At 38.6% G+C, this 23,888-nt stretch overlaps 1 protein-coding gene and 1 pseudogene across 12 annotated transcripts in view; both read left to right on the top strand.

The window, feature by feature from the left end:
• The window catches only part of SVIL (supervillin), a 205,317-nt gene that overhangs the window by 110,566 nt on the left and 70,863 nt on the right, over nt 1-23,888 (top strand). For 7 of the 12 annotated variants that reach the window (XM_036228073.1, XM_036228078.1, XM_036228079.1 and 4 more), the window contains 5 exons: nt 4,050-4,107; nt 9,816-9,907; nt 16,836-16,893; nt 17,008-17,159; nt 19,659-20,334. In XM_036228073.1, coding sequence (XP_036083966.1) covers nt 16,886-16,893; nt 17,008-17,159; nt 19,659-20,334 — 836 coding nt within the window. In that variant the 5' untranslated portion in view covers nt 4,050-4,107; nt 9,816-9,907; nt 16,836-16,885. Of the gene's footprint in view, nt 1-1,594; nt 2,372-4,049; nt 4,108-9,815; nt 9,908-16,835; nt 16,894-17,007; nt 17,160-19,658; nt 20,335-23,888 lie in introns of those variants that run through there. The other 5 variants (XM_036228068.1, XM_036228069.1, XM_036228070.1 and 2 more) reach the window with 5 other exon arrangements.
• LOC118609178 lies at nt 6,451-6,569 on the top strand (annotated as a pseudogene).

Genomic DNA, 23,888 nt, shown 5'->3' with positions numbered 1-23,888 from the left:
AGCCATAGGGGAAACTCCAGGGTTACTGGTTCCACATGTAAGGAGCTTGGGAGTCACTGCTCCAAACAACAAGTAAAAAGCTGAACGGACTGAAAATAAGCACTTCTTGAGTCCGTAGGAGCAGGAAAGACACAGAGTAAACCCCTGCTCCTAAATTTAGAGAGAGAGTCCCGTACAAGGAGCCATGGCTTTCTAGAACAGAGACCCACAAGTAATACATCGAGCAAAGAGAGTTTTTTCAACAAATGGTGCTGGAACAACTGGACATCCATATGCAGAAAAATAAATCTAGACACAGACCTTACACCTTTCACAAAAATTAACTCAAAATGGATCATCAACCTAAATATAAAACACTATAAAACTCCTAGAGATAACAGGAGAAACCTAGATGACCTTGAATGTGGCCGTGACTTTTTGTATACACCACCAAAGTCATGATTCATGAAAATAATTGATAAGCTGAACTTTATTAAAATTTAGAAATTTTGTTCTGCAAAAGACACTATCAAGAGAATTAGAAAAGCTACCGACCGGGAAAAATATTTGCAAAAGACACATCTGTTTGTGGACTGTTATCCAAAATATATGAAGAATTCTTAAAATCAACAGCAACAAGACAAACAAGTGAATAAAAATGGTCCAAAGGCCTGAACAGACACTTCACCAAAGAAGATATACAGATGGCAAATAAGCACATGAAAAGATGCCCCACATCATATGTCCTCAAGGAAGTGCAAATTAAAACCACAGTGAGATACCACTATACACATATAAGAATGGCAAAAATCCAAAACACTGACATCACCAGATGCTGGCAGAGAGGTAGAGTGACAGAACTCTCACTCATTCCTGAGCACAAAATAGTGCAGCTACTTTGGAGGACAGTGTGGCGGTTTCTTATAAAACTACACATACTCAATATGCAATCCAGCAGTCATACTCCTTGATACCCAAATGAGTCGAAAACTGAAAGCTACACAAAAAACCTGCATACACATATTTATAGCAGCTTCGTTCGTAATGGCCAAATCCTGGAAGCAACTAATATGTCTGTCAGGATGGGAATGGATAAATGAACTGTGGTCCACCCAGGCAATGAAATATTATTGATCACTAAAAAAGAAACGAATGCTGAAGCCATGAGAAGACATGGAAGAAACTGAAATGCATATTATTAAGTGAAAGAAGCCAATCTGAAAAGCCTATATTATGTATGATTTCAATTATATGGCTTTCTGGAAAAGGCACAACTCTAGATCTGTAGTCGTAGGAGAAGGGTAGTTAGATGCACGGGCAGAGCACAGAGGATTTTTAAGGTAATGAAAGTACTCTGTATGATATAATATCAGTGAGTATGTGTCATTTTATATTGGTCCAAACCCATAGAATGTACAGTACCAAAAGGGAACCCTAAGTTAAACTGGACTGTGGGAGATCATGATGTAGCAATGTAGATGCATCCTTGGTAAACGGTGTACCACTCTGCTGAGTTACGATGATCGTGGGGAGGCTATGCATGGGTGGGGGCAGGGGCCACATGGGAGCTTTCTGTACCTTCTCAATTTTGTAGTAAACCTAACCAGCTCTAAAAAAAATTAAGTCTTTTTAAAAGATAAAAAAAAAAAAAAGCAGGGGGCAGTCGAATAGATAATGCTTAATTTAGATTAAAATTTTTGATCCTCTAGTAATACCTGCCTTTCCTTTTCCCACAATTTCACTTGTATGTTGTTGATAAATCTTAACTCTTAACTATGGGGTTTTGGCTCCCTGTTAGGTGAAATATTTCATTTAACTTAGCCAAAGCCAGACTCAGAGCAGCCTGAGAATAGTTAGGCAGCTTCCCTTCTTCCTAGTACATGGAGAAGCTCTGTTTGTTTTTCTTTCGTTTGTTTATTTTGGGGTAATGGAGAAGTTGTTATGACCACACACACACACACACACACACACACACACACACACACGATGATGGTAGGTCATAGCACTGTCTGCTCAGCTGAAGCATGTGCTGTGCTTTGGCCATGGATTTGAAGTGCCAATATCACCAGGGCCTCATCGCTGGAGTCCAGTCAGCTTCAGCATCCTTAGGCCTCATTTCTGCTTATAATCTGATTACGGGGTCTGAGCTGTTCTAGCCAGTAGTGTCTTGATTCGCGGTTACTATGCTCTCAAGGACACAAGTGCCTGATTGCAGGAGCCCTGTGCTGAAAAAAAATCTCATCCCAATTTTGCTTAGCCGGGCCAAAGGCTGTGGCTGCTTGAGAATTAGCTGTAGAGCAGGCTCTGCTACTGAACTGTCTATGTGTAACCATGCTCAGAAGCCCAGGGATGTCCAGCTCTGTGGGAGCTTTCAAGTTCTCTGAGAAACAAGGTAAGGCAAGAAAAACAGAGAATGTACTTACGTGTGTATGTTTTATAACATAGTGAATGCCTCGTATCCTTCGTTTTACCTTGTATTCTCCTGTGTGTCCAGTTAGTTACACAGTTTTCTCAAAGGACACTTTAAGTATTTATTTGAGTTTATAAATTGGCTTATCCTGGAATTGCTGGAAAATGTGAATTTTTTTCTGTGTTATAACTTAAAGATATTACTAAACCACTAAAGCCTTTATGTAGGAAAAAATGCAAATTAAATTGGAATGCCCAAACTTTGTATCAAGTTCTGCATTTTAGCTAAAATATTTTTCTAAACCAAATGCTACATATATTAAATTATTTCCAGTAGGCAGCGGTGAGTGTCTTTTTATTAAATCTCCGTGTGAGACAGTTTGGAACAAAATATTGTCTTTTTAGCTGCTTCCTTTCTAGCACGGGAAAATGTGTGCTTTCCATTTAACTACTGAAGTGGTATCACATATTCAGTTCACTGATTGAACAAAAATGAAATGCTGAGGTTATTTTGAATGTCACATTTGAAATTCAGCCCTCGTATATAAAAATATTTTCCAGCACAAATGCACTATTAGGAAGTGGTTAGAACTATTCAGGCCTCAGATTCAGGAGTTTTCTTCTGTAATATTTGATAGCTTTTTGAACTGAGTTCTCTTTTTCTAAATAGGAGAAAAGCCTACATGTTTAGTTGGCATTATACTTTCCATTTTATTATATTTCTCTAGTTGGTCAGAATTTTCAAACTCCAGGAATCTGGATGTATTTTGATGGATAATGACATGTCAGCATGTGGTGTATTTTGTACCTCCTTTTCCTCAGGCTTCTGACCCCAAATATTAAACAGTAAAAGGTACTTCCATTGGGGAGAGTTTCTGTAAGTGGTCTACTTGTGGTTTTCTTGGTGGACAAATTGTTGCTATGCCAAAAGCTATAAAACAGATTACTTGCCATTAGACTGGTTATAAATTTGTCCATGCCTGGTTCTGATTAACCAGGTCACTGTGTGTGTGTGTGTGTGTGTGTGTGTGTGTGTGTGTGTGTGTGTTTGCCGAATGGGGTCATTCCCAGCTCTCTTTACATAATATAGGTTTATCTTCAAAAATAAATAACTGGTTTATCTGATGTGTTGTTATTGTTTAGGATTTAACGAGGACAATAAAAACAGGGCTTAAGTGCTCCCCTGCTCTTCCTCAGGTCTTCACCGTGCCCCACCTGCACATTCTTCAAAAGCATCTTAAATATATCAGACAGTGATGACTTTCAACATTTCTGGTTTTCTTGACCAATATTGTTTAATTCTTTTTTCTCCCAAGTATATGACTATATTATTTAATATTTAATTGCTTTGAGGTATTCTTTTAGCTATATGAATTTAAATGATAGCATTAAACTATGTCAGAGTTTTTTCTTTTTCTTACAGAATATGTTGACTTCTTTTCAACAGAGGAAATAAAAAAAAAACCCCTGCCTTATAAAATACATATTGTGAAATCTGATTCTTAGGTGTCATTTTTTTAATTCACAGTTCTTATCTGGTTAATGGTTTCCTTTTTCTTTAATTATATGGTCATAGGGAGATTAAAAAACATTTTTCCCATTGGGTTTTTAAAAATTTATTGTGTAGTTATTTCAATTTTACATTATTTCTTTCCCTTTAGATTTCAACAAGAAAAACTTAAGCTTCATTGGATTCCCACGTCGAAGAAAAGTTACAAGGTAAAGTGGTCTCTGCTCAAGAATCTTGTTTTGAAGATTTGTAGTAGCTTTTAAAAGTATTCTCCTAAATTCCTAATTCATGAGTTTAAATGTTTGGCAAAATGTTTTGTCTGCAGAGTTTAATTTATTAAAATATATGAAGCCAACTAACTTAACAGCACAACCAGCAAAGATTCTTCTTATGCATTTAATGCTGTTTATGGGAACTATTTGCAGAACCGGATGTTGGTGTCTCTATAATTGCAAACTTGTAAAGAACTATTATCCTTTCCTTCTCATACCTGCCTCTAAGCGGGATGTCCTGTTGCAATCTGTCCATCAAGTAGGGAGCTTTTGATTTTTTAAGACAGGGTTTAGCCTCGTTCCTCTTCTCTCTCTCCCCTCCTTTTCTACTTCCTCCCACCCTTCCTCCTTCCTTTTCTTTCTTCCTTCCCTCCCCCACCCATCTCCCTAGTGAGTTCTTGATGCCTGCTCTCTTACCCTTTCAGTTCCCTTGGCTACAGGATATTGTGGATACTAATCTAATTTACCTAATTGCTAAAACTCTGTGGTACATCGTCATTGATGTAAGATCTATAAAAGTTAAAATTTGTGCCAAACAAGATGGCTACCTCTCGGGTGCTTCTTAGAGTGCTGTCTCTGATAAATTTTTTGAGGTTTTTAAGAGGAGCCACAAAGTAGAGACATGGATCTCAACCTACACTTCGTTGTGCTAAAAAGACCCAACTTTGATCTACCTTTCATTCCACTCAGGTGTTCTCGTTCCTCCTGTTTTATGTATGACATTATTTCTTTACTAAAAAGGGTTTGCATTCTGATAGCATTGGAGTAAACAGTTGTCTAACCACTGTCCTAATCAGGCTAAGCCTGGCTCCGTATTCGAAAATGGCAGAATCGATCTTGCCAACACACAAGATGGGGTAAAGCCTTGATGAACTCCATCCACATCTTAGTATAAGGTAAACCAGAGCAACACTGAGAGAGGGTCATCAGGAAGATTCTTATTTGATTCATGAAATCTTCTCTTTCTAGTGATTGACACAATCTCCCATATTTTGCATCTTTGCCATATTTTTAACAGAATCTAAGGCTTATGTCTTAGTCTGTTCAGGCTTCTATAACAAAATACCATAAATTATGTAGCTTATAGATAACAGAAATTTATCTGTCACGGTTCTGGAGGCTGGAAGTCTAAGATCAGGGTGTCAGTGTGGTGGGGCGAAGACCTGCTTCCAAGCACAGACTGCCGATTTCTTACGTCCTCACTTGGCAGAATGGTCTAGGGAGGCCTTGAATTATTAGAGAACTAATCTCATTCATGAGGTCTTCACTCTCATGATTAATCACCTTCCAAAGGTCCCACCTTTTAATATCATCACCTTTGGGGGGGGGGGTTAGGATTTCAACATATGAATGAATTTAGGGGAACACAAACATTCATACTATAGCAGCTAAGTTCCCAATATGTCCCTAGCAGGTTAGTTTAGCTCTAATAATGACAAAGAAGAAGGAAGAAAAGGAAAGGGGGATGGGAAGGCATTGCTTACTCAAGGATAGAAAAAGTACAAGAGATAAAGTTCAGGCAGTTCATGGAGAGAGGCTCAGAGGGACACAGCTATTCTGAAATATTGGGTATTATTTCATGTGTACCTGTTAAAAGTATGGCCTTCTTGCCATGGTATGAATTGTAAAATGGGCTGGAGGCACAAGAACCTGCCTTCTTCAAAGGAATCTAGTCAACCAGACACCAGAGGTAAAAATATGAGGTAATGGGTTTTCATCTCCCATATCTTGTATTTTAAACTTCAGTAGAAGAGCGAACAGATTATAGGTGTAGGGGAGCTTTTCACAGCATGGGTGCTGAATAGTCCTTGTAATAATAGATCCCACATTTTATAAAAGATAGAAGGCAATGGCAGTATATCCTGTTCTCGCTTTAATAAGATTTCCCCTTATTGCTACTGCTGGACATCGAATAGGTTAATGGGACACATTCTAAAAAATTATCACAGAACAGGGGCAGTCTCTCCTTAGATTTTTGAAGCAGAGAGGAGATAAAAGTATGAAAAAATTAGTCATAAAAAGTGAGCACTATTTCAGAAGAGATCAAGATAAAGAAAAATACAAAAGGTGATTCTTAATATTCAAAACACTAAAAATTATAATTCAGAAAATTAAAACTGTAGCTTTTGCTTTAGTTATATATGGAGAAATAGTTTCATACTGAAATATAGGCCCATGCCTTTCAGTCAAGCTAAAGCAGTCCACTGAGGCCTGCAGAGATTGTCCAGGCAGAGAGTCCCTCTCCCGAAGGGGATGACCAGTGAGCAAGAGCATGTCCCAGGCTAAGGCCATGGCACCCTGAACAAGCCTGATCCAGTCTGATCTCGGAAGCTAAGCAGGGTCGGGCCTGGTTAGTACTTGGATGGGAGACCACCCAGGAAGACTAAGTGCTGTAGGCGTAAAAAATAAATAAAAAATAAGAGATTGTAAGCTGACAAGGTCCTTGTGATCTGTGAGTCAACCAAGGACTGAAAAAAAGAAAAAGAAAAAAAGAAGAGCATGCCCCAGGATCCGAGGCCCAGAGGCCCAGTGCGCGGAGTCACTTTGGAGTGGGGAAGGGCCCTCCCCGTCACACTGCTCTGGTGCCTCTGACTCAGAAAAGCGGGGGGAGGGAGATGTGAGGGCTCTTTAGGCATTTTGTTTTATCAGCCATTAGATGATCAGGAGTTACTCATTCACGAATGGTCCAGACTTTTTTATTAGCGTGTCTTACCTACAGTTTTCACAACTGACTAGCGCCTTTGGGTATAGAGAGTCAAGGAAAGATATATGATTTTTTTTCAAAACCTAGTTTCACATTGACTGGAGGGGTCTTGCACTGGTTACACCTTTTGTGACATGAGTCACAGCCACACTTTCCGGCTCCTTATTTTGTCTGCTCATCCGCTTCCTCAGAAGTTAGCAGGCATTCGTGGGACCAAGAGAGAGAGGCCATAGAAGCAAGAACAAAATGTAAAGACAGCCATGTGGATCCCAATAATAAGAGTTTGCCTTGAAAATGGAGACTTTAAAAATAGACTACTTTATAAACATATGCAAATATACCGATATTTTCATTCATGTATGCAAGGTGAGCAAAGGTAATAAGGAGAGATGTTTTCCCAATCATATATTCTCAAGATGAAAGAAAGATATAAAAAAAAGGAAAAAAGGGAATGAGGAAGGAAGCTACTATAACATTAATTATATACCCTTTAATTATTCTCAATATGTGTAATTCTATTCGTCCCTAACATAACAACAGTGTATAAAGTCTATATAAAATACTTCAGAGTGAGTCATAATATGCATTTGAAGTATTATATTATCATCATTCATTCCTTCAAAACATTTATTGATTTTAAAAAACATTTTAAAAAATCAATAGTTTTAAATAAAATAAGACCCTTGTTGTATGTTCTACAATGCAAGAAAATTACAGAGGTGCAAAGTGTAGATTTGGCGCACAGTGGGACAGGCACTGGGTCAGGGGTTCTTCCCTGAGGAGCAGGGCTCAGCCAGATGGAAGGAGGCTGGAGAGGAGAGAATGCAGGTGAAGGGGGTAGCGATTACAGTGAACCACGTGGACAGGCCTGAGAGATTTTTCTAACAGCACTTTGGTTTTCCTTTGGTTTCTGACCAACTGTGAGGCCGTCCCTTCTACTGATGCCGACACTATCTGTAGCTTGCTTCAAGACAGTAAATGCACGTGGAGCCAGGGGGTGTCACGTGATGCTTGTGACTTCAACTTTGTAAAACTTCAGCAAAAATGTTTAATAACTAGGGGGTAGCTTCTTAGCCTTCATTAGTGGCTTCATTGAGCTTTTTCGATAAGCAGAAAAAAGGAGGCAAACAGGAACATTCAGATGTTTATTTTTGGAAATATAAGATAATATTTGTACCCCAAGGTCAATGGCTTAAGGAGAGGGATTGCATCATTTTGTTTCAATACAGAATTTTTTTCTTAGGATTTTAGTTTCCCAAAGAAAGTACAGAACTTTATCAAGCTATTTAAACAAGCAGTTAATCAACTGAAAGAGCCTATTGTTCCTTAAGTAGGGAACATTTCTGCAGTTATTTAATTTTTTTAAGTTATACTAAATCATACATCTGAACAAAACACCGGAAGAAATCTTCACTGCGTTACCATTCACTGTTTAGCAGTCAGCGCTAATTCTATGTTTTGATCTAAGCAAGTGTCCTAGGATCTTCAAGCAGTCTGAAGTGTAGTTTGTAAAGGCTACTGTTCTCAGGACTTTTTATTAAATAATGTGAATACATGCCACCCATGTTTATGAATATAAGCCATACCACGTTTACAAGCAATAACTAAGGTTTCAGGTGAGCTTGGTTCTCGGAAGATGGGATGGTGTACCCTGCTGCGGAATATATGGAAGCTCCTTGACATTAATTTATGTGTGAGATACAGATCATTCATGTGTCCCACTCACCTAGTATGCACAGCACCTTCCTCAGGCTTTTCCTTGGGGCTCTGTGGAAGTGTATGCTCTAGGGCAGAAACACTAACAGAGGCCAAGTGCGTGGGGAAGGCCAGCTCTGCACTGAACGTGTTTTCAGGCCAATCGTTCACCTCTCTGGATGTGATCATATTATTAAGGAATATTAGTTTCCTGTTGTCTTGCTGCGAGGCAGCAGCTCTGTTGTCTAGCCCAGCTCCAGGCTCTCTCCCGTGGCAGACCTTGGAGCTGTGCATACAGCAGCCTTGGGGCAGCAACTGGAGGTAGTGTTAGAGCAAGAGCTGAATTTGCATCTCATATACTCTTCTTGCCAAATATGCCTGCTTGGGGAAGTCATTTAACAGTTTCCTAATCTGTAAATCAAGGAGGATAATAGTTGCAGTGGTGTGCGGTAGTGCCTCGGCAGAGCAGGCATGCACCTGTCTTCCAGTTTTGAGCTCAGCGAGTCCTGTGGGTAGCTTAAAAATGGCCATGATGGGAGTATTAACACTACAAGCAAATACTACAAAGCAAGTGTTTGTGGGGGGAGGGGGTAAAAGAGGAAGGAGCCAGTTGTTAAACATTTATCAGGGTAGCACTAAGTAGTTCCTACCTCATAGGGCCTTGCGAAGATAATTAATATATGGGATATGCTTAGCATAGAAAGTACATAGTAAATATTCAATCCCTTTATTCTTCTCCCCTTTCATTTGCTTTTATTTGTCTCAAGACACGTTTTCATGAACCTTTCAAACATATTCACCAAGCTTTGATTTCTTGATTATTGGAAGGCATTTGTTACTTTAATATAATTTCAGCACTGGAGGAAAATGTGTACATCACCTAGACAAGTTGCTGATTTTCTGAGGAAGTAGATGTAGCACAGAGAGTTTGAGTGATTAATCTAAGCTGAAACAGCTGTTGATGGCTCCAGGACAGGTAGTCAATCTGAACGATGTTTTTACCACCCTATGTTATACCACCTGCCTGTGCTGATGAAATTATTTGCACATGCAAAAGAAAAAATCATACTAGCATAAGTAAATAAAAAAGTAACCAATTAGTTCCCCCAAATAAAACATTTTATTTATAATCTACATACATGTATTTACATATATGTAACAGATAATTTTTACCATCTGCAATTTTTTACTTAATATCTCTTGATTTAAATTAAGTTAAATATTTTATTAATGGAGTAATTTTTAGTTTTCAGAAAGAGTTCTTGCTTGAAGATAAAGAACAACTTGCTAACGTCAAAAGAAGAATCGATGCTAAGTTTTTAACTGCACTCCCTAAAGGTGAGACTTTCTAAATGGTGACTAGTGTCCTGGGCATATAAATATTGTGTCATATGATTTTCTTTGAAAATTCTTTCACTGACCTTCAGCTTATACTCTCTTTTGTGCCCCTTTTTGCTTCATCCAAGAATTAACCTCAATTAAAGGACCCCTCTTCTTGTATTTTAGGCATCCTCAAGTTTTCACTGGAGCCCAGATGGGAAAGGGGCAGGAAGGTTCCTAGAATCGACCTTATCTCTTCCCTCTCCTACCTTTAGCCATCTCCAGGGGTGGCGAGTTCTGCCCATACTCCCATTTATTCCCCATTCAGCCCTCCCATGCCCTCCAGCCTCCTGATGTTTTCCAGGGTTATGTAGTACACACCGGACCACCAGAGCAGACTGTATCTTCATCTTTTCTCTTCTTCCCCGAGTAGGCACTCACATATGTGGTAAATTAGTATTTTCATTGGTAAAGACAGATATTCAATATAATATTTGCATCTGCTGCCCACCGAGAACCCCCACTTTTGCCTGCGAAATGACGTGAATGTTACCTGGTCTTTGTCTCCAGCACTGTATCACGAGCACAGGATAGTACCAGCTCACACACTGTCTTCCTTCCAGAATGAGCTCTGTAACCCTTACTTCAGATTTCTGCAAGGTCAGATTTTTTTTTTTTTTGTATTTGAAAGAAAAAAAATACCACAAGATCAAGCCCAAACGAAATTAGACCAGAAAGAATATTCTTTTAATAGAAACTAAATCCAGTTTAAAAGGCCCACTGACAAATCGACATACATCCTGATGAATTGAATGGGTGATATACCTAGACACAGTCTGATGAAGATTGATATTTGAAGGACACCTGGGATTTGGCCTGGTAGAGTAAACTTAAACAGGGCCATTTTGTCAAATACATATAAAACTGTCAACTGGAATGTAGGCTTATTCCGCATTGCTCCAGGGGCCCCAAATAAGAATAATGTGTAGGATTACAAGGAAGTAAGTGAGATTTCATATGAGAAAGAAAATTCTGGAATTCATAGGACCGAGAAGTGAGATGGGCTGCATTGTGATCTTATTAGTCCTCCTCATTAAATGTACAAGGAAGGTTATACGGCCATGTAGTCACAGGGCGAACAGAGACTATGGAGGGTCCCACCTGGATGGGTGTGTGGGCCAGGTGTGAAATGAAAGGGTCCTTCCAATTTTAAGACTTTGTGAAAGACAAAGAAACTCAATTTAATCTGAGCCAAATTTAAAATCTATGAAGATTATCAAAACAAATTATAACAATGAACAGATGATTTTAGAAATAGCTTAGATTTGACTGATTAGGCAAAGTTCTATGACAAAAGTCATTTCGACCACTATGAAGGAGGGGCCCTCTTCCTCGCTCTCTGCCCTAGTTCTTTTTTTTTTTTTTTTAATACAATAAACAGTTTCGGGATCAGAAAAATTAAAAACAATATGAGATGCTAGCTTCCTAAAGATTCAACAACTCCGTATGTAACAAAATTTAAAAACACATTTTAAAACACTTAAGCTTATTAACCAGTTTTATTAGAAATTTTATCATAATTGGTCATAAAAACATAATTTTCACAAATCGATATGATCATTTTATATGTTAACCAGATTTATATTTCTAAATTACTAAGATCTCTTCTCCTGAATTTCATTTAAATTTTCCACCGTCTTATTTCACAATCTATGCCTTTATGAATTGGGGCACACATGTTTGGAAAGACTAATCTAATTCCAGCAAGCTGTCATTTCTCCATCTTAACAAATATGTTAATAATTCTATCAGTGCTTAGCTTTAAAAAGGGATTGATTTTGATTGTTTTAATGGCCTAGAGTTTTATGTTTGTTTATAAGATTACAGAATTTCTTTCTGTTCATTTAGCATGAGGGATTCTTCTGTGAAATTGAGCATTAAAATGATCATTGATTTTCCTCTAAGGGGCTTCCTTTAACTGTGTATCACAATCAGGTAATCAGAGATTTAAAAACTTTATTTATATGACAATTATAATGTTAAAATAGATTTTCCATTTAGGAATTACAAAATGGACCAAATATATTACTCTACCTATTTTAACAGCTTTATTAAAATATAATTCATATACCGTACGACTCATCCATTTAAAGCATATGGTTCCGTGGCTATTAGTAGAATCACAGAGTTGTGCGTCCATCACCACAGTCACTTTGAGAACATTTTCATGACCCCAGAAGGAAACGCAGCACTTCTTAGCCATCACCCCTCCCCCTTATCCCTCTGATTTTGTAATCGCTTATTTCATATGCTGCTTGCCTTTATTTTAGCGGCTTCCATCCAAATGTAAACGTTAAAGTGCTTATTCCTGTGGGAAGTAAGATCAGTATTCAGAATATTCTGGATCTGGCCTGTGCTCTTAGGCTGTCAAAGGCAGGGTAAGAGAGAGGTGTTCTTGGCAGTCCCCCGCCCCTTGTATTTCTTTGGAAGATTCTACGTACTCAGGTTTGGAGGACTGAACTCAGCAATAACTTTACCAGAAAACTTGTTTCTCACACCTAATTGAAGAAACTATGTTCCCCAAGAAAAGCACCAGGCAAATCTGAAAGTTGGTATTAAATATTATTACAAAACATACTAGACAGTTGTTACTTTATAAAGTATTATAGCCCTGATGCCAAATCCCCTCAAATTGCCTTGCTTGGAAAATGACCAATAAATTCCCATCAGAAGTAACTAAAGATGTAGACTCATAGACTCCATATTGCTCAAACAATTAAAAAGTAGGTATAATAAATGATAAGTTAGCATATGTTAAAATCCTAATGTTTTTGAAAGCAAAGTGGAAAATTTATTACAACAGAAATGAGATCAGTTGTGCTTGTTTATATGTGGATTACTATTAATCAGTATACTGATTCTTGAACCATTGATGAATTATATATATCGTGACACAGAGTACAACCAATTGAATTAGATCTGTTTAATTTTAAAAACATTCTTATTCCTTATTTTTAGGAAATATATAGTGAAGAATTTAGAAGTAAAGGGGCATTGTGCTGCAATTTTTAAATAGTTCAGAAAAATTAATATGTAAATATGTGTGCATGTGTGCTTGTGTGTATATACGTGTACACACATAAATATACATATGAAGGGATGAAAAAAGGATAAAAATAAACCAAATGTAGTAAAATGTTAACATGTTATGAAGGACATCTTTTAACTTTCTATGAGTCTGAAATTATATAATTTAAAAGAAAGAGAACTTCTTTGGGTAGATCATAAATAATAAATTATGTTCAAGATTATTATTCAGAAGATAAGCTATAGAACTTTTGGTAGTCTTTATAAATGAAGCAGTGAAGTGACAACATACATTTCTACAATTGGGGTGACTTTCATGATTTCTGAGTATTAGCTTTTTTCAGTGCTTTATAATAAACCTGACCAAAATTCAATTGGAGGCCTAAGGAGAACTATAAGTGCCTATACGAAGTTTTTTTTCCCCCCCTTAAAAGAAACAAACAAAGTACACACACATCAGCAATTCAAATAAAACATCATTCCCTTTTACACAACTGAAGTATTTTTCCACAGAATTGATGCACTAGAATAATTATATTACATGTTGTTTTACTAATTTTACTTTTAAATTATAGACTTGGGAAAAGGAAGCCAGACTCAAGATGCCTGTTACTTCTTTTTATCTTCCATGTTATTTATTTTCCCTATAATTTCATGGCTTTAGGAAGGGGGCAAATTGGTAACTAAAAATATTTTTGGAAGAAGGAATAGATTTAGAAGTAATTTATTTTCTGGAAGAATTTTTTTTTAATTTTCCTAAAAGATTTGCTATAGATTTTCCCTAAGAATGAATATGCTCACCAATACATTTATAGTACAGTTTGATTTATGGCTCATTATTCTTCAGTACATGATCAAAGAGGAGTATAAGGTTTTAGGCTTGACACAGGTTTGAGTTTGAATGTACTCGTGATTGAAAGAGTGGTGTCTGACATTGGCGTAACCTAGGGAATAATCTAGGGGACTTCCTACTGGAAATCTTTGTCCTGGGATCAATGGTTCTCCATCCAGGACAGCACTGTCCTCAGGGGCGCTGTGGAAACACATGGGAACATTTTCATGTGACAGCAACAGGATGATTCGAAATGCAGTAGGAGCCAATGCTACTCAACATACTATCATGCAAGGCTCGCTGCAGAGAAATCCCCCACTTAGAAGGCCATGAGCGTCTCCATAGTGGTCTCCGATCTACTCCAGAGTGAGGAGTCTATGAGTCTGTGACCCCGATGAGGTGCAGCTGTATGTCTGCTAAGTGCTATCCTGAGACTTCTTATACCCAGCAGTGAATGCCTATTAGATGACAGTGTTCATGCGTGTGTGTGCCCAGCCTGTTTTGTCCAGAAAACAAGAGACCTTAATGGACAGTAGGATAATTTGGCTTACCTGCTCTATCTTTCTCTTTCCTCTCACTGCCCCAGGCTTCTTGGGGTTCAGTTTCTGTAATGAACTATGTTCTGACCACCAGCGTGCACCCTTCTCATATTTTCTTCATCCTATAGAATACTGAAACAGGATGGTAGTGGTGATAGAAAAATTATAGTTCTATTGTGGGTGGGTCATTTGCATAGTCTCACAATTAGTTGATCTTTCATTCTAGAATATGGAACATAGAGTGTTAAAAGCAACTTGCTTGATTTTTCACTGTATTGCTAGAAGCACTTTGTCATGTCTTTAATTGCATAATTTTTATAGGAACATTTAAAAAAAATAATGCCATGAAAGTGATTTTCAGAGACTCACAATAAGACAAAAATAGTCAATCTTAACTTTTCCCAGTGGAAGTTATGTGCCGCTCTGTGTGTTACTTTAATATTTTCATCCTTGCCCTGTCTTAGTTCATTGGGGCTGTTACAACAAAATAGCATAAACTGGGTGGCTGTTTATAAAGCAGAAAGGGCTCATCGCTCACCATTCCGGAGGCCGGAAGTCCAAGACCAGGGGTTCTGGTTAGGGTCGTCTTTGGGGTTGCAGGGGCAAGGGAGCTCTGTGGGGCCTCTTTGATAAGGACACTAATCGCAACACGAGGGCAGTGCCAACCACTTCCTGAAGATCCCACCTCCTAACACCATCACGATGGGGATCGGGATTTCAGCATACGATCTGGGGGGACAGCAACATCCAGACCATAACGTACCTAGTTGAAATAATTTGGGAAGGAGAAAAGGTAGGTGTCATGCAAGTGTCATTATGCTACTCAGGACCCTATTAACATACTCTATTTCTCATCTGTGAGTTCGAGGCACGGGTTCAAGACATACTTTTCAGAGCACTTGGTTTCAATAGCTTCTTGAGCAGTCTTATAAAAATAACAGCTCCATCTCTTCATTGGGATTTAAATAATTAATTGATGCTCTTTGGTTTACATCTCTTTGAAAATGTTTTCAAAATATTTGCTACCCACCATTAAAGTTTCATCACCATAATCTCACTAGTGCTAATTTGTTAACTGGGAAGCTATTATTAGCCAAGCTTCCCCAAAAGCCTGCAGGGTGGGGTATACCAGCAATGCACCATTACCATTATACCCGTGTCTTCTAAATAGGAATATAATTAACATTGCAGAGCAAGCACGCCTCTGCCTCTAGCTACTCTGGTTCCTGGGAAGGCCAGTTGAAAAAGAGGCTCTTTAGAAGCCAACGATCTTAACTGAAGTCAATCCAACTAAAATTTTAAGTTGGCTTTCATTTAAAAGTAAATAAGGAAATTAAAACAAAGCTTATATCTCTGAACACAATCACAGGGCAGTATAAAAGCTCTGTGTGTGTGTGTGTGTGTGTGTGTGTGTGTGTGTGGTTTTGACTCATGCCTACAAATGACCAAATGGAAATGGAAGCAGTTGAATTAAATTCCATGTATTCATACCCCTCTGATGGGTTTCTTCTTTGATTCAGCCTTTCAAAAAAATTTATGGGCCCCGGAGCTGTCAGTGACTCCTCCCCCTCTCCCACCCCTTTCTGGGTCCTCAATAGGAGCCACTCAGATGAGCCCGCATGAATTCTCGTGATTGAGGAGGAGGGGAGAAGAGAGACCTTTATTCTCCACAAAATTTGGCCATTTCTCCAAAGAAACAATTGTTTGGCATCTCAGTCATATCCTTTTAGTCAGTATCACATGAGATCCTCGCAACAACAAGACATTTTACTGGTCATCCAGTGTTGGTGGGAGAATTACGGTAATTCCTTTATCCATCGTCCACCTAAAGTATATCAAGGAAGCAAGTGTTAACATTTCCTTCCAGGGAAGGCCTGTACAAGGAGGCGCAGGAATGGAACTGTGCTAGTCTAAGCTGTAATTCACCAAGGCATGCTTACATTAGGTACCACTGGAAACACAATCAGGTAGTTACAGATAGTTACAGGTTAAATGATAGGCTTACACAGGAGTACTGTGTCATGATTGCACGTGGGCATGTAGGGGGCCATGGTATTAATCTCTACTGTTGCAAATCAATGAAAACCTTAAAATATTTCCTAAAACTAATAACGTTAAAAACAATTATTGGGATATCTGCTTGCTAGAGAGATCTTATGGGTTAGGCCTCATCTGATTCCTCTGGATGGAATAAAACTCGCTTCTGTCACTCTGTCCCTTACTTTCATGGTTTTACTTTTTAGTCCAATCTGAGCCACATGTGTGTGCATCCACATGCATGTGTGTGTGTGCGTGTACACGCCTCTCATTTGACATCTGCCTTCCTCACTAGAAGAGAATCCTCCAGAAAACAGGAACATGCTCGGTTTTCCGTAACACTGTTTGTTGCGTGGGGAACCAAGAACAGAAATAGGAGTTCAATGCACACATGAGTAAAACGAATGCATAACTAGTAAATGCTGAACTCTCTTTTTGTCTTTTGTTTTAGTTGCAGAATTAAGAAAAATCTTTGAACCAAAGAGTAAAGAATTTTTAGAAATGAAAAGGTAAGACATTTATTGTACATAAATAGAAAAAGTAGAAGAGTTTGGCCAAACTATCAGTTTTCCCTTAGAATTGATTTTCACTGCTCACTCTGCCTTTTTTGGTGTCTTGCACAGAAAAGAAAGAATTGCCAGGCGCTTAGAAGGAATCGAAACGGATACCCAGCCCATCCTTTTGCAGAGCTGCACGGGGCTGGTGACTCACCGGCTGCTGGAGGAAGACACGCCCAGATACATGCGCGCCACAGACCCGGCCAGCCCCCACATCGGTGAGCACTGCCTCCTGGCCTGGCATCGAGCACACTCCCCAAGCTCTCCCACGTAGCCTTTTTTACCTAGTGGTACTGGAAGACAAGATAGTCCACAAAAGTGAATCGTATAGATGCAATTGTTTATTAAATACATGTATTTGTTAAAAACCGCAACAACACGTACATTGGCTCTGCCCTGCCTCACAGGCGTGGTCCTCCATTGTCACAGCATTGTCACAGCACTGGCACCCAATGGGGTAGTCAATGACCAGTGATTCCTCTCATTCAAGGACAGGGACTGTATTCTCTCTTTGCATCTCCAGGGCCCTGGTGCAGGACCTGCTTGCCGTTAGAGATCCTCAGTAAAAGTTCGTTTGGTAAAGGAGACACCCTGAAACGAGCACAGGGCACAGCTGCTCTTAGGACGGACCGGGGAGAGCTGGACCTCGAGTGATTAGGGTTCTTACTCTACATGTTTACGCAACAAATGTTCTATTTAAATTATTTTAATATATATAATTTTAGATGGATTACACATTTATCTCATATTAAGCAGTATGTCAGACATGACAGCTTTTCCTTGATTCCTCAGTTCTTGTTGGAGGCATCAAATATTCAACCTGGCCTTGGGAGAGGGCGACCTATCCCACCCCCATCCCTGGCTCGGCAGCTCTGCTGCTCCGTGGTGCTGCTTTTTACAGCCAGGGTTTCCTAGTTCTTCCTCAGACAAGGCTGTTGATTTCCCTTCATGATATTATCAGTTTGCTTGTGTCTATAGTTTCTGATCTTTTATGGCAAGAAAACTAGAGTACTTAGATTTTTAAAATTACATACGTGAATAAAGAATAAACAGAGAACCAAATTTATAGTCAGAAATAAACCCTAGAGTATATAAAATGTTAATCTATGTATTATATGATCATTTAAAGTATCACATGTTAGTGAGAAAGGGAAGAATTATGTAATAAAATGGTATTGGGAAATGGGCTGTAGTGGAGTGGGGAAAAGAACACATTTCTCACTTTACATTGAACACAAAAATAAGTTTCAATTAATAACATGATTAATTTTTTAAAAAATAATTTAAAAACATGAAACCATGGTAAATATTTAATTCAAGTTGAATGGAAAAGGACTGTCAAAACACAGAAACAGCTTTAGAAATCACAAATGAATGGGTCAATTTACTTGTGTACATAACAGTTAACATCTATGCTCCAAAGAAAATCTTACACACAGGTTTCACAAAAAAATTAAACAAGCAAGTTTGAAAATATTTATAGATAAGATCAAAGCTCATGTTCCTATGAAAGTCTACGCAAACCAATAAAAACGACACTGAATCAATTGGATATAGAACAATAAGCTTGACCAGGCGGGTATTCCAGAGAAGAATAAGATAATACAAATGGCTATTAAATAATTTTAAAAATTCATATATTCTCTTTTTCTAGTAATCACAGGAAATCTTTAAAATTAATGCTTAATGTTTATCAGAGAGCGCATATTGCAGATTCAAGTATAAATTGATGCAGACTTTATAGAAATTATTTCGACAATCTAGTATGTGTCTTAAAATGCTGTACTTTATGATAAAGCAATTTTACAAGTCTATCTATTGTGATAGTAATCAGAAAATCAGACTGATTAAAAGTTAGAAACAACTTAAATATCCACTAATATGAGAAGGGTTAATTATGGAATGCCTGTTGGATAGAATATTATGAAGCCTTAAAAGAATGATGTCTTCAAAATAAGATTTCTGAATATAGAAAAATGTTTTATATGGAACATGAATGTAGTATAAAAGAATTCAATTATATAAAAGACTAGAAGGAATATGTAGAAATGTTTGGCGGATTATCAATTTATTTATTATTGCTTATTATATATTAGTGATTTGGGGTTTCGCCTTCCTGTGTTTTCAGGGTAGACATTTTCTACATCAAGTATGTGTGCTATAACTCAAAAAAGCCACTTCTATTAAAACACACACACACACACACAAACAACAGCAACCCAGTGAATATTGACATGGGCTATTATTGTTATGGTTACTATCAGACCCTGTGAAATCACAATCCCTCTCTTGTCCAATTACAGCAGTTTGAATATCTACGATGTTTTCCAGAGGGCTCAGAACTCGTCCTCTGGCCTCACACATGAATATTAAACTCAAAAAAAAACAAACAAACAAACAAACATAAATCAATAAGAGGAAATAAGTACTGAGCAAGGACTCACGAGCTCTCGAGAGCAAGGTGGGGACTGAGCTTTGGTTCAGCCCACGCTTTGCATCCTACGGGTCCATAGAACATTTTCAGCCTTTGAGTATTTCACTGCAGATCTCAAATCCCTTCAGCATCCCAGGTAAACCGTTTTAGCTGACTACTCCCGTGTGAGAAACTGGTCCTTCACAGCCTAGGAACTCAAGTGTGTATCGTGTACAAAACAGAGTATAGTAAATGTGTGTCTTTACTTAAATCTGTATTTATTATCTGTGTGATCTTCTCATAGGCCGATCAAATGAAGAGGAAGAAACTTCTGATTCTTCTTTAGAAAAGCAGACTCGACCCAAACACTGCACAGAAACCTCAGGCGTCCATGGTGACTCATCCCATAGTTCAGGTATCATGGACACCCAGGGTCTTGAGTCCAAAGCCGAAAGGATCGCAAGGTACAAAGCAGAGAGGAGACGGCAGCTGGCAGAAAAATATGGGCTGACTCTGGATTGTGAAGCGGACTCTGAGTCTCTGTCTCGATACACCAAGTCCAGGAGGGAGCCCGATGCTGGTGAGAAACGGGGAGGAAAAAGCGACAGGCCAGCCGAGTCAAGCAAAGATTCGAGCTCCACATACTCCAGGACTGAGATCCCGGGGCTCAGGACCTGTGTGGCTGAACCCCAGGACTATGCCCTCCACGGCAGGGATGGTGTCTCTGACACGGAGGTACTGCTCAACGTGGAAAACCAAAGACGAGGTCAACAGCTGAGTGCCACTGGGCAACAGGCCCGCGACCTGCCGCCCACGGCTGAGAGCTCCTCATCCTTCCCATTCTCTGGGCGAGACTGCTCCTTCGGTGAAGTGCCAAGGTCCCCAAAGCAAATGCACAGTGTGCCCCTCTCCTCACCTCGGCAGCCAGCCTCCCCGAGCCACTCTGGTGACCCGCCACTCCCCACTGAGGCTCGACCCAGGTAAGCACCCAGCCCAGGCTGGCCACCATTCGCGTGGGAAGCTCCCGTGCCTTCTCTCTGCCTGGAGGTGTCTTGCAGTCAGGGCTCATGGCAGAAATAATATGATATAGATTTTTAATTTCCACAGTATCAAAACAGGTTCTACCAAAGCAGAAACCCTCACATGTTTGTTTTTTTTTTAATAAACTGAACAAGTGTCATAGGGACATTTTCAGGACCCTTCTTTTTAATGTTTCTCACCTGCCTTTTAATAATTGTCGTTACCTGTTTTTCTGTAATCATACGCAAAACTTTTTGATGATTGCTTTCATTGCTGTCATCTAAAATCCCAAAGCAGAAGGGCCACCACTAACCAATGGGAGGGTCTCAGTTTAGTATATGGAGTATGAGTACTATATGCACTGAAAACAGCTGTGACATACAGTTATGTAAGCATATCAACACACTAAGGAAACAGTTGTTTGTAAGAATACCTTAGTAAAAAGATCAGCCATTAAGAGAAATCACTGTGTAATAATAGGATCAACCAAAGACAAGAACAACTCCCATTCGGAAAAATTAGAAAAGGTATAAAATCAGAAAGTCAACTACCAACCAGAAGAGAATATGTGTTTCTTTCTAATTTAAATTTAATGAGTATGATGACCATATTTAAAATATAATTTTCTTAAATATTGCATTTTAAGATTTAGGGTAATTACCTAGGTAAAGTCATAAGTGTATTTTTCAGCTCAAACGAGCGTTCACTTCACAGGTGAATTGAGGAAGGATAAAAACCTAAAGTCAAGCAAATTTACTCTGAAAAAAGAAATTTGGAAAATATTCCTATTTATTCCACATTGGGACAGAAGGTAAATGGGGTCATTTTCACATCATTTTAATATATCTAAATATGGTCTCTTTTAATATATCTAAAACAGATCATTTTAGTCATTGAAGTTTATTGAGCCAAAGACCTGTCACTACTTACTTGATCATCCAAACTAAAATATTTCAAGATATCAGCTTCTAAGAAAATTAAATACTATAGATCCTGAGGTTGGATTTTGAGGGTCTTTGTTAAGCTGTGGATGTAACTGCTTGAAATTTAGGGGCTGTGGCCTTTGTCTCATATTTTGAAAGGAAAGTCTGTTGTTTGGGAAATTTGCATTTCATAAAAGAAACCTTGTTCTTGGCTTAGTTACACTCTATCAAAGTGAATTCTTCATGTGCTTTGAGAGCAAGACAAAGAAACCTAACATTCCAATTTAGAAGAAAGAAATTTACAATTACCTGGGTTAAAAATGATGAGGAGTCTAATTTCTGGTTGCTGTATTCCGAAAATTAAGTTGTCATATCAGCGTCGAGGTTGGCATCTAGATCACATGTGATAGTCTCAGGGATATTTTAAATCAGCTGTGATAATAATTAAAACTTCATTGGGTATTCCAGGTAAAAAGCACACTTAATCGTTTTGTGTGACTTAAAATCTTAATATTAAAAAACATATATAACTTAAAATCTCAAGTCATTTCTTTCTAGGTTATTTGAAGAAGCACATTACCTAGAAGCTTTCCTAAGCCTCGCCTTAGCCTCCCATTGCCTTACGCTCACAAAGTAAGGCTTAAAATACTTAAGAAATTATAATGGAGTTCTTGAGGAAGCACACACTTTATTTTTTAAAAACCGTTTAAGGCATACAATTTCATGATTTTTAGGCAAAGAAACACAAATCGTTTCACATATAGAAAGTACCTGAGATATCTTCACATTAAAAAGGATGGAAAATGCTGTGTGACATATGCATTAAAAAATAATTAAAATTTATTTTGTAATAATTCCATTTGTTCATCTTGTGAAGATAGATTTAAAAAGGGTGAACATTCTGCTAGATGCTCTTTCTTTAGTACCAGGTAATTCTTAATTAAATATGAATACATCATTCATGAATATACCATCCCAAGACTGCCTGTGGTGGCCTGAAAATTCAAATGTAAGCCAGGTATCAAATGCTCAGTTCCAATATGGATTCATAAACACTGATACATGTGCACATGGAACGACCATTAGTTCTAGTACTTCATGGTACTGTGCTGGTTTCAAGCATTATAAGCTCAGTAACAGTCTTAAGAGTGTTACTTAGCTAAGCAATAAATTTATTGTAGAATTATTTAATGTTGAGTGTATATGATAAAGAAGATATACATGTGTGTACATAGGGTACAAGGTCTTTAGCTCAGATATCCTGTTAGTTGCCTGGGAATCAGGCAAACACATTGTTCTGAGGCAAGTTAAGAATACACGTAGTAACAGAATAGAGCATGAGACACCTCCCAACCCCCTTTACCAAATCCTTCCAAGCCCCGTAAACTTGGAATTTCAGAAACTGTGTTTTCTGGAGAGGTAGTATTACTGATATGAACCATTCTTTGTCGATTCAGCCACTGTGGATTTTAGAATAAAATTTAAAGTGATTGGAGGCCTATGCATTATTCATTTTTTAAAAAATCTGAGCTGCTGCTACTATTAGAAATCCTGAATCAAAGCTCTAATGGAATTTGCGATGTTGTGCATCTCTTATTATTAGAAAATAAATAAATAAATAACATGCACCATACTGGTTATTTCTGTGAGTGGAGAAACTCAGACGCGAGTCCCATGGCTGCTGTTTTCCTGACCATCAGTGGTGACTCCCTGTTCGCAGTGAGCTGACAAAGAGGGAGTGGCACCTCCTTTCCTAGTGGTGATCTGCTGTAGAAAGCCCTCGCTCGTTTTGTTATGACTGTGATCCTCTCCATTCCTTCTCCCACTTAGCAAATTGTAACATCAGTGGACAGAAAGCGATGACGGTGATCTCATGCAGAGCTGATGCTGAAATTTGACCGGGGCACAGCTGCCATCGGTAAATGATGGTTTGGACGGGGCCCCCTGTCACACCAGAGAGCTCGGGAATATAGACCGGGGCACCCTCCAAAGTGAGCTGTTTCTATAACACCGTGACGTGCAGACTGGGCCACCTGAGAAGGAAAGGGGCTTATGCTGCATTCTTGTAGTGTATTTCTGATTGCATTTACTCATCTCACAGTGAGAGGCTGGAGTCTAAAAACTGTCCCCAGAGCCTCAAGCTCATTGTTCTAGTTGTTAATTGTCTCTTACCTGCACTGATAGAAATGTCCACAAGAGACTTATGCTGAGAGAAACGACTGCCTCTTGACCATCGGCATCCCTCCGATGGCAGGAAGGTTCTCTAACGCAGGCTTCATTCACAACAGAATGTCATGGAAAATGTAGACCGCTGAGGATCCACTCTGCAAAGAGACCTCTGGGCTTATGCCAGTATTGGCCTGGAATCCTTTTCGGCTTTCAGTCCCTGTACCCCCAACATCGTTGTCCTCTCCCTGCTCTCCTAGCCTTGGCTGTTAACGTATACGCAATTCATTCCATTTTCTTTTCATCTTATTCTCTTCTCAATGAAAAGCATCAATTTCTGTGCATTGAATTAAATATGAACAGGTCACCCAAAATACTTGCTACTATGTCCTGAAAATGCAAACATCTGCCAGCTTTTAAATGCA

Source organism: Rousettus aegyptiacus, unplaced genomic scaffold (genome assembly GCF_014176215.1).
Source record: "Rousettus aegyptiacus isolate mRouAeg1 unplaced genomic scaffold, mRouAeg1.p scaffold_m13_p_10, whole genome shotgun sequence".
Lineage (NCBI taxonomy): Eukaryota > Metazoa > Chordata > Mammalia > Chiroptera > Pteropodidae > Rousettus > Rousettus aegyptiacus.
The sequence above is the reverse complement of the archived record's forward strand: the minus strand, read 5'-3'. Positions and strand labels throughout refer to the sequence as shown.